At 33.7% G+C, this 12,329-nt stretch overlaps 1 protein-coding gene across 2 annotated transcripts in view; it reads left to right on the top strand.

Moving 5' to 3' along the window:
• Positions 1-12,329, top strand: part of cher (filamin-A) — a 104,658-nt gene that overhangs the window by 25,316 nt on the left and 67,013 nt on the right. For both annotated transcript variants that reach the window (XM_065363481.1, XM_065363480.1), the window contains exon 2: positions 4,401-5,201. In XM_065363481.1, coding sequence (XP_065219553.1) covers positions 4,724-5,201 — 478 coding nt within the window. In that variant the 5' untranslated portion in view covers positions 4,401-4,723. The remainder of the gene's footprint in view (positions 1-4,400; positions 5,202-12,329) is intronic.

Raw genomic sequence — 12,329 nt, 5'->3', positions numbered from 1 at the left:
AGAATGGCAATGTTTTTGAATTTTTTGAATTTTAAAAATTTTCAAAAGTGCATAATGAATGAGGTATCACAATTCTACTGTACTTCTCAAGATGACTATCGCCCATGAGGCTAGTCAGATTTTACATCTTGCTCATTGGGAGAAGCCCTCTTGATTGGTACAATATAGCTGCGATCCTTTATTCATTACGTAAGACAGAGACTAGTAATTTTTATGATGTCAAAATTTTGCTTAGATGAAATTTTGGTAATTATTTTAAGATTAATGTTCTCTGAAAATACACAGCAACCAGGGTACCGCAATTCTACTGTGATTCTTGAGATAATTGTCTCCCTTGAGGCTAGTCAGGTTTTACACCTTGCTCATGAGGAGTTTTTTCTCAATTGGCACAATATAGCTGCGATCCCCTATCCACCATGTAAGTCAGAGGTTAATTTTTTACGAAGCCAGAGTTTTACGTAGATGAAATTTTGGTTGTTATTTTATGAATGATATTCTCTGTAAATACACAGTGACCAGGGCATCACGATTCTACCATGGTCCTCGAGATGATTATCTCCCTCGAGACTAGTCAGGTTTTACACCTTGCTCAGCAGGGAGTTTTTTCTCGATTAGTATGATATAGCCGCAGCTACCTACCCACCATGTAGGTCACAGAGTAATAACCACTTTCGTTTTTTAAAAGAATTTATTATTTTGACTCGGATTTGTATTTTTACGAATCATGAATCGAAAAGTATTTTAGAATCTTTTCCTTTTCCCTATTTGCAATTTATGCACGAAAGAGTGTTTGGAAAAATTCATTTTATGTACATAAAAATATACTACATTATTTTAGCATAGTGTTAGTAAGCATTATGTACTGAAATTTTTCTCACCAAAATATGAGCTATCCTTTTACTAGAAGACCTATCTACGAAACTTCGAGGCAAAAAACGCAATTTTAGTGGGGTACAAAAATTTAAAAAAAATCAAAACGAAAAAAAAATCAAAAAAAAAAATCAAAAATTTTGGAAGGTAATAATTTAGATTAATCCGGAACGTAATTTTTAGCTTGAATAATGCTCATTTTTCGAGCCTTTTGAATTCAAGAAAGTTCAAGAATTTATTTTTTAATACACTGTGGCCTTTGAGATTCAAAGGTCAAAGGCTTACCATTGAAACGTAATTTTTAGCTTGAATTATGCTCGTTTTTCGAGCTTTTTGGATTCAAGAAAGATCAAAATTAATTTTTTGGTAGATTAGAATTTTTAATTTATGAGTTTTCGAAGATACGTGGCATGTATGAATTTTTTCTAGAGAGGTTCATCCACGTCAGGCGCCAGACTAAGTGATTAGTCAATTTTGACATGCAACATATCTTGGAAAATCATGTTTTTACACTCGAATTGTGTTCTTTAGGAGAACCATTTGGAATTCGAGTTTGACAAAATTTGGAAAAATCGAAAAGTTTGAAGATTATGAAAAATTTGAATTTTTAAGGGTGGGTTTTTTAGTAAGTTGGAATGAAAATTTTGCAATTTTCATGAGAATTACGCGGAAGTTAGGCGCCAATATGATAGAGTGAGATATTACAGGATTGACATAGATGATTTTTATTAGAATTCCTACCTACGTGATTAAGTCAAGAAATATTCCCTAAGGTAGTGAATAATTGCCTCGCCTGGTTAGCTCAAAATATCGGAGAGGTTTCAGTCATGCAGCTCATTCTTCACAGTAAAATCTCTAATTACCAATAAAACTCATATTAATTACACTAAAGTGATAATATGTTTATTGTTAATTAGACATAATAAAATCAAATGCATATTAAAACGGGTACAAAGATAAAGAAGTATAGAATAACTATAGGGTTGTTCTATAATAGGTACATGCACAAGCTTATACCTTACGACGCGCGTTAATGGATTACTGAAGGTGGGTAATTAGATACCCTAGAAATTGCATGCAATTTCGGAAATAGTAGTGAGATTTACTCACCAAGGCTCACATAATGTCCGCTTCTACTGTCTCTTTCAGGGTGGCTCACTAATACTAGGCCGGTCGACAGCAATGTAATACACGAGGTACCTATTCTTCTAGGACTATCTCCGATGGCCAGCATAATCAGATGATATCCGGTGTGGACGCGATTAATTACGTATACGATAATTTAAATCACGAAAACGAGAAACATATTAACCACTAAAAGTGGGCGAAGACTGAATAAAAGGGATGAACCCCCTATAGAGGACTTCATCTACTCGTATCTACATAAGTACACTTTTGACCAAGAACCAGCTATCCGGATCGCCGAGTCCAAGATCGTATGGAAGCTCAACTTATTTGGAAGTTCAGCCCATTTTAAATACAACTAGTTTGGCTCGCGTCCGTGTTGCTCTATTTATACTATTTTTGGGTGCATCGGATGCGTTCTATGCGTTTGCTGCGCGCGATTACGTTATAGCTACATAGTAGGAGTAGCACAGTAGTAGGAGTTAACACATTACCGAACTTGCAGTTTAAGGGAGTTATTTTATTCATCATCTCTATGGTGATGATTAATTTAATCATCGCTTAGTCGATGAAGGCATATTTCCTCATATCAATTTTTTGATTTAAAACATGAAAAAAAGTTTTGAATGGTGAAGTTGACCCATTTGACCCATATTTTCAAGTATCCGTTGAAAAAGTTGAAAACCCCCTTTGACTCGATGAAATGAAGCTCATCACAAAAAAATCAAAAATCGAAAAAATTCAAAAAATAAAGGAATTTTACTTTTTTTGTTATGAGTGTGATTTTCATCAACTTTTTCATGAAATACGTCAGAAAGAGATCAAAATAAGGCAATAGAATGAATTCAAACTTTTTTTGATGTTTGGAATTGAAAATAAAATTTTTTCGAATTTTGATTTTTGTGTGATGAGTTCATACTTCATTTCATCGAGTGAAGGGGTTTTTTCAACTTTTTCAACGGGTACGTAAAAATAGGGGTCAAATGGGTCAACTTCACCACTAAAAACTTTTTTTCATGTCTTAAATCAAAAAATCGTATTTTTTCGCAAACTTTCAATTTTTTAAAATCGATTTTACGAAATAACACCTTCCCAATTTTTTGATATATTATTCAGCATGAAAAGTTGTCCATAATATATTTTTTTCAGAATTTTTGAGAGTAGGAACGATATGAAAATTACGTTTTGAAACTTTTTGAGCTAATTTTTTGCACTAAAAAAAGTGGCAACACTGATTTTAATGATATCACCAAAAAGCCTTTCAAAACCTCTAACTATTGGAAAAAGTTCCATTTTGGTAAGTAAGTATCACGGCTATCGAGTTATCCACGGCTGAAATGGATGATATTTCAAGTTCATCGAAAACTTTGACACCCCCTAGCAGCCTTTAAAAAAAGGCTAGAAGGCTGCGATTTGGGCCATTGGTCGTCCCTTCGAAAGGTCTTTCCACAGGGAAAATTTCTAAAAAATCGTCGACCCCTTTACCACTTCTTGGTCGAATAGACGTGGAGACCTTCAAATTAGAAAATGAAAATATAGTACATTTTTGGTTTAAACATGAGGCACCGAGGTCCGCTTGGTGTCTCGGGGTCCCTAGCGATCGCCAGGTTACATCACAGGGTAGTCCTTTTCTTACCCCCCCCCCCACAACATCTCTTCCTTCCTTCCAATCACTAACGAAGTATTTCTGACCCTTCCCTAATAAACCTGATTCATACGTACTCGAATAAATATTTTCCAAGCAACTCACTCATCTTTCTCCTTTTTTGTTCGTAATCAAATCTCAGTTTCTCAGAACACCTACTTGGGGAAATATTTCACCATTTTAGACCAACGACGTATAGTAATAGGCTAAATTCATGCTCATAAAAATCGTATACATACCTACGTTGATAAGCATAAAAAAAAACTGAAAAATAAAATCTCATATTCAGACAGCACTTTATACAACATGGTTGAAATTTTTCCAACGTTACTCGGCTGGCAAAAAGAAAAAAAAATAGATCACGATTTGTATACATAATGATGAATGAAAAAATCTCACGTATTATAACGATAATTATTAACGATTTGTTTACTCTGGTTGTATTGTTTACTCGTATGTGTATGGTATATAAGTACACAATTACACACATACACGACCCTATATATAATACGTCAAGTATAAGATCAAGGATGTAATCGAATTAAAAACGCAGTCTACATACACATTATCAATTTGGTTAATTATAGAGTACTCTAAAACACTCTCAAATCTCAATTACGAGTATGAACATTGCATTCCACAGTACTTAGTATACTATACTAATACATAAGTATATACGAATTTAATAGATATGTATAATGTACGCAAATAAAAAAAGGTTAAATGATAAAATACCTAATATCTTTGGTAAATTTTGCAGGTTGGATTCGAGATAAGAAGCAAAGAGAGAGTCGCCCAACATCTTGTAATTAAATCATCGCACTGTCGAGATAAAATTTCATACCATCACGCGCCTGCGCCTCGTCTCTCAAGCATCGTAATAATAACGTAATTCTTACGTATATGTAACGGTTCGTCTTCTTCTTATCACATCGCCCAAAAAAAGCAACTCAAATACATTGATAAATAGTAAACAAAATATAATCGCGATAAAATACGTAAAAATCGCCATTCGAATTAACCCGCGAACAGATCGACATCATCGAGCAGTTGAAGAACGAGGTGGGGGTCTGATTTAAGGCCATGAATGGTAGTGGGATATCAAACGGCGAACGATGCTCCAGGAGCAACAGCTTGGGCCTGGGCACAGGTACGGGTTCAAGTGGTACCGGCTCATGTGCCAGTATAATTGCCGATCAGCAGCCCAACGCCAGTATAAATAATAATTGCGTCGGAGGCGGTAGCCTTTACGATCAAGAAGCCGAAGACGAAATGGTAGCTACGGAACGTGAATTGGCCGAGGATGCTCAATGGAAACGTATACAGCAAAACACCTTCACGAGATGGGCTAACGAACACCTTAAAACGGTCGATAAAAATATCGGCAACTTGGAGACCGATTTGAGCGATGGACTCAGGCTGATCACTCTGATCGAAGTGCTGTCCGGTAAACGACTCCCTAAGCATACGAAAAGGCCCACCTTTAGATCGCAGAAGTTGGAAAATGTCTCAGTTGCGCTCAAGTTTTTAGAAGACGAAGGAATCAAAATTGTCAATATTGGTGAGTGATGCATTTTTTTTATTTCTATGAGATTTTTTATATCACTTTTTAAACGTCTCGTGTTGCCAAAATTTCACAATCCAAAATTTTGAACCCACTGAGGGGGCATCGTACCCATAAAACATCACCTCGTCAATTTCAAACCGAAAAAAATCGCTAACGCTTTGTCTTAATCATCATTAATCATACTTCTCACTAATTAGTACCCACCATTTAACAATTATTAGCGAAAAATTTGATAAAAAAAAATAAAACCAGCGATAAATTCGACCATCAAAAAGAAAACTTCGTTCTACATTCGACGTACTTCCTCCAACTCTGTAAAATGCAGTTTAGTTTTAATCCCACGAATCATTAATTACACACACAAACACACACGTTGAAAAATTACCTACACGTATGCTAATTAAACCCGGTGCTAATTCATCCATATATTATACCGAAGCAAAGACAATAGACTATAGATTATTTCTCTAACCAGCCAAGTATCAGATTCGTACTCGGTTTTTCAACCAGACTGGTCTATAGGTTAATGAGAGAAGAGTCTATCTCAGTCTGTTTCGCATATGCACTTTTAAAATTCAATTGGCAACATTGTTGGTCGTTTTATGCGCCCAAAAAAAACCGGTTCGAGTAAACTTTATAGTCTTCTGTAGTTGTAGGTACGAAACTGTGGAAATTTCAACTTGTCTGGGTTATGGCCAACAATTAAAATTAATAGATATTTTAGCTCGTCTGCAGTGAGAGCTCGCAAATATTCTTTTCAAAGTGGACATTATTTTATACATAGGTACCTATTTCGATCAGATCGCTAATCACGATTCGAACGCGTTTTTATAATTACTCACCGATGATGAAAAAAAAATCTAGTTCTGTGTGTTTAATTGTAATTCAGTAATCGGTGCACGATCGTTGTAAAACTGAGGTAAAATGCATCTATAATCAACGTACCTACTAAACTGAACCAGAGGATGTATACCTAAGATGGTATTTTACTCGGATATCGGTTGACGAAATTTCCATAAACAGAAAATTCTGCGTCAGATCACAGCTCGTACTTCCTTCCCTGCCACTTATACGTATTGATCAAGTACATTACTGGTCGCCGAATGACATGTGTTTGGGAATGCGTTATGCCATGCTATGGAAATCACGCACGCGTGAATTTTCAACGTGCTTTCGAACCATATAGCTAGCTAGCTATACATGTATATAAAACAATATGTATATGGTCTATATGTACTCGTACAATGTACAGAGAGGTCAAATTAGTTAGGTACCATACACATACATATCTCGTATGTGTACTAAAACTATGCGCGATATATGGACGCGAATCGTTGGGGTTTTTCAAACAATAATCACGTCGCGATGTCATACGAGTCATTGTTTTGTCTTATACACGTAAGATGGTCGTCGTCTATTGTTAGATGGAGGTACTGTATCGGATTTTTGGCGGAAAAAAGATCACTTTGGAGTTCAGATAGGTCAAAAAAATATCTACTAAATAGCAAAATGTAGAATAATAAACGGTGGCTCGAGACAAACTGAAACTGCTGGAAAGAATGAGGAATTTGAATTTATGGTCATTAAATTTTCAACTCTGGAGATACGTAGGGTCGTAGGTACTTAACTACCTAATTTTGATACGATTTCTGTTGAGTTCTTTTTATGGGAGAAGAGAGGGGGTGTAAGGGGGGGGGAGACCAAGACTCAGAGAATGGTTCTCGATTCAAGTTTCCAAATCTAGTTATGGAGTGACTCGAAATTCATCAGACAATATTCTGAACTTTCCATTATTTTTCTTGCATACAGGAATGATTGGATCGAGGTACCTACCCTACCTCAAAATAGTAAAAAAAACTGACAATTTCAAAATTCTGTAAAACATTTCAATTTCAATTTTTTTCAAAACTTTATCGGATTATATAAATCAAAATATGGATATTTTCGAGTATAAAAATCGTTGATTCTATTTTTTTTCAAAAATATTGTATTTTGGGTTCTTCTCTGCTCATTACAAAAAAAAAAACTCAATTTTATTGGTATTTTTGAGGTAAACGTTCTAATTTTTAAAAAAACGCATTCGAGAGCATTTGAAATATCAGGAAAAATACCAACCAAAAATGTTCTGCCCCAACTTACCCCATTTGAAAAAATTGCTATGCAAAGGTGCAATGAAGAATGCGTGAAAACAGGAAAATATCTCTTGTCTTTGTCCTTGGTCCTTGGTACCTTGATTTGAAAATAAAAATGTTGGCTCCTCTTTTCTTCTTCAATGAAATTTTTACTTTCAAAAACAATTAATAAAAATTACGAAGAAGTCGTTCGCACTCATACTCATAATCTTGAAAGTCTCCCTACAAAGTTAAAAAACCAATACGATTGAATTTTTCGAAATTTCGTATTTTGCACCCCCCTCTCTCCTCCTTTCGTTCAGGGCTCATTTTCAGGATTGAGGGAAATATAAATGCTAAAATCAACTTCAGCGACCCGAAAACTCGCTATTTCGATACCCATTGGTAATTTTTCGAAATTTCATGTTTTGCACCCCCCTCTCCCCCCTTTTGATGGCTCATTTCAAGATTAAGGGAAATATGAATGCTAAAATCGACTTCAGCGACCCGAAAACTCGCTACTTCGATACCCATGTGGAATTTTTCGAAATTTCTTGTTTTGCAGACCCTTTTCTCCCCCCCCCCTTAAGGACTCACTTCGAGTTTAGGAGGAATATAAATGCCAAAATCGACTTCAGCGACCTAAAAAAAAAAAAAAAGAGGGGGTTCAACTGTTCAACTGACAATTTTCCGCCCGATGTAGGGAAAAGATGCCAATTTTTCCGATCGATATCATATTATTCGTATGACTTAATCTAAAAATTTCCATTTTTTGTTTTGGATTTTTGGGGCCCCAAAAGTGAATTTTTTAATTTTAAAACAAGAAACAATTTGGCCTGAGCGAAACAATGGCGAAAGTTTTTGAAAAATTTGTATTTTGAAAGAACTAAAAACGATGTTTTTTTATACAAGGAGTTTATTTTTTGGCTTTTAAAATTTTAGAATTTGAAAGACTTTTTTTGGGGGATTTTAATTTTGAAAAGTAAAAGAGAACAGGCCCAAGTGAAGCCTCACTGTGAAGGCGAAAATTCCTGAAAATTTTCATTTCGAGAGGCATAAAAACGATACTTTTTATACGAAAAGTTTATTTTTTCACTTTAAACTTTAAAATTTGAATGACATTTTTTTTAGAAATCTCAATTTAGTTATAAAAAGAAAAGAAAATAAGCCCGAGCTAACCGAGGACCAAAGCTTTTGAAAATTTGTGTTTTGAAAAATAAAAAAACAGATGTTTGAATTCGTGAAAGAATCAAATCAAAATGAAACAAGAAGCATTCTTGCTTATAGACAGTCATGATTTTGAGTCAAAAGCTATTCAAAAAAAAGTACGTCTACATTATTGAGAGAATCTTGAATCTTTTTTATTTTACTTCACTATACCCCCTCCCCTCACAATTCGTAAAGATCATGATTTTGTTATGGTCTTTGTTCTGAAAAACTAACCATGATTTTTTTCATAGCTTTAAAAATAAAATCATGAGAGTCGTGGTAAAATTTTAACTTGTGAATTAGCATTACCTACGAATGTTCATAAAAATTTATTGGTAGTCAAAATTATGAATCCTCGTGTATTTAGATCCAAAAAGATTGTACTTGACCTCTTGATGACTTCTCAAGAAAAGTAAAATTTTTTTCATAATCACATTACATATTTTCATTTTTTCCAATTGCAAAAATTTCTTCAAAAAGCTTATTTTAATAGATACTAAAAGTTGAGAACAAAAAAACAATAAACCTGCATGTCCAAAAATTCGAATTTTTTATTTTTTTTTTTAAATTGAAAAAATTAGAGGGGAGGGGGTTTGTGTCAAAATCTGGTTCACCGCGTTTAAAGCCTTTCACCCCCTCCCACCAAAATTAAATTTTCGATCCAGATACGTTTGAATACTTGGTACCAAAAAAATCTCGAATTTCATAGCCCTAGTTAACAAGAATTAAGTATTGTTTAGCACTTTTTTTTTTGAAAGTTCAATGAAAAGGAAACTGAAAAATGAGGCAAGAATTCAAAGTGATAAAAAAACATCAGAATCTATGAAGAGTAACTCTCAAAAAATTATCAACAATCGAAACGAAAAATTGAAAGATCCTAATACAAGGTTCTGATTCAAGTTTTCCAAAATTTCAAGAAAGTTTCATTTCCATCACGTCTTCTTGTAGGTATGTAGAATCCCAAATGTGGAAGAAATGGTATTTTTCGAGAGTCTAAATTTTTTCGTCAATGTTCAAAGTTGCCCCGTAAATGTGATGGAAGCAGGTATTTTTTAAAAATCGACCTAATTTCTTAAAAAACGGTGGTATTGTTGAAGTATGACCTAGAAAGAATAGCCTCGAGTTAGATTTTTCTAATTGCACATTTCAAAATTTTGGAACTTTTTTTTTTTTTTTTTTGAAAATTGGACTGAAAAATAGGTAGACCTACATTTTTTTCAGGTCGAAAGAGACCTTCAAAAAGTTTGAAAAAAAAATAATTCTCAGAGTGTAACCACGCAATCAAATGTTTTGAAATTTTATGCAATTTTCGTACTTTCCTGAAAAATTTAAGCAAAAAATACCTATATTATTGAAGTTTGAAAAATAAAATTGCAATTTTTCGGACCATTCTCGCCGAAAAATGTTTGGATCTGATTAGATGTTCCAAACACTTCTACTTACCCGGCCGGATCCGAATAGATCTGAACAGATATAATATAATCAGATCTGATCATGATCAAAGTTCTGATCAAATTAGATTTATTCAGACATGATCAGACCTAAAACCGTTTGCCCCTGGGTTTGAATTAGGTAGAATGAAAACGACGTGTTACATTTTATCGATATTATACTCGTACAATACTACATGCAACAAAAATTCACAGAAAAATTAATAAGAGAAAATTATGTCAGAATTTCTGCAAAAAGAAAACAATTCAGAATAATATTGCAATAATTCAAAAAACTAATACCAGCAACTTAGATTGATGAAATGAATACGTAGTACGTACAATGTACATATTTTTAAATACATATCTAAAAAATCAATGCGTTAATGAGTTTTTCCGAGAAGTTTTCAATGAAGAGAAAAATTATCGAAGAATCGAAGAAAAATGTGTCATTTTAGCGAAGAGAATGAATGAACAAGCATATTACAAAACATCCTGAATCGTCACTATTTATTTGAAAAGTCTCAAACATACCTAATCACGAATTTCCTATTTGTATGTATTACGTCTAATAAAGTTGACTCATTCATATAACTAGAATTCATTTCTTTCTTTTAAAAATTAGAAAATTTCTGAGCAACACTTGATTAATTTCAAAGTCAATGATGATTGAAGAAAAATTAAATTTCCTAATCTCTTACCCAGACCATTTTTTTTTAATCTCCAGAATCGACGAAAAAATGCTGAAATTTGTTCACATACTAATCCTAAACTTATTTCTATATGTGACCCGCTCTGACAAAACCGACCATTTCGACAAAATTTCAAAAAATGTTTTTTTGTCAAAAATCTGATCTTTCAACCCTTAAAACTCATTTTAAACATAATTATTTTGGACACTTTTTTTTGTCGAAACGGTTGGTTTTGTCAGAGCGGGTCACATATGCATAATCAATAATCATTCATCGCTCATAACATCTACTTTTATCTGTATGGTACTCGCTTCCATTGAAACTTTTTTGAAAACAAAAATAGAAATTTCTCATGCTGTCATCCAGCAAACACTTCTTATTAAATTCAAAACGCATAACGTTGCATGGCAATGACCAATTCACCACTTCCTGCGAATTTTTTCACGCAAAAATTCGACGAAAGTGAAACGGAAATTTTCGTGTAATGACCTTAACATCATGTGAACTTGAGCCAAATAGGTCATGTGTCACATCATGCAGATACCTCCTATTACCTACAGTCCAACCTGAGGTATATAATTAGTCATATCCATCCGTGATCTCATCTAGATTTTAATTCGATTTTTAATCAAACGAGCTTCCCTCTGTTCAAAATACCGCTGGAGGAAGAGTTGATCAATTTTTCTACGCCAAAATTCACTACCAATAGGAGACCACAGATTACGATATGACCTTCTTCCATGTTATCAGTAAAAAAATCCAGGGGTAAAAAATAGACTACCTAGCACCTAGCTGTATTTTAAAAATTCAATTCAATATAATTAGGTAGTTTCATTCGTCATTGCGTTGAGATGAAATTTTGGCTTTTTTCACACATTAACCCATCCCCCTTCCCCTCTCTCCAAAAATGCTCATCTGGTGAAAAAAATACGTATAATTACGCTTCTCTGTTCAAGTTCGTCAGGTTCGTAAAACGAAACAAAATTGATCATTAAAGTACGTAAAATTTAGTTCCATAAAATCTTAAAAATCATAAAAATCACAACACGACGGTGTGACGATGGCGCCGGTGTCATTTCGATCTAGGTGCATGTAAAATTCATCATTTTTACATTCACTCGAGTTTTTAAAATTACGAATTTACGAATAAGATTTTTATCACCAATTCCAACGATTTTGGTGCACACGTGATTTAAAAAAATCATTGAGACTTATTTCACATCAACTCGAACCAAAAAATGAAGTTTGTATCCTTAAATGTAAAACTTTCACTAGATATTTTGGTAAAATAGCCACCATCATTTTCAATCCTTCTAATCCTTTAAATGAGGCTAGGAAGGCTCGTAATTTTAACACGTTTCAGAATTTTACACAAAACAATCAACTTAGGAAGGCTCATTTATCTGAAAAATGACTGAATTTAAAACAAATCTTTAACCAAAGTTTTGAAAAAAAACGTATTCGAGATTCAAAATCAGCAATTAGGGAATTTGAAATCCTCAAAAATGAACTTTCTAAGCGCAAAACTTGAGAAGTATAACTTAAACATTTGAAAACATCACAGTAAAAATCCTTTTTTATAAATCCTTTTAACAGATTTAAATTTCAAAATGGCAGATCAATCTCACGAGGGGACGGGGGAAGCCACAAAGACTCACAATTTTGATGAAAATTTCCAAA

The sequence above is a fragment of the Planococcus citri genome, chromosome 4 (genome assembly GCF_950023065.1).
Source record: "Planococcus citri chromosome 4, ihPlaCitr1.1, whole genome shotgun sequence".
In the NCBI taxonomy this organism is placed as follows: domain Eukaryota; kingdom Metazoa; phylum Arthropoda; class Insecta; order Hemiptera; family Pseudococcidae; genus Planococcus; species Planococcus citri.
This window is presented reverse-complemented; position numbering and strand designations above follow the sequence as displayed.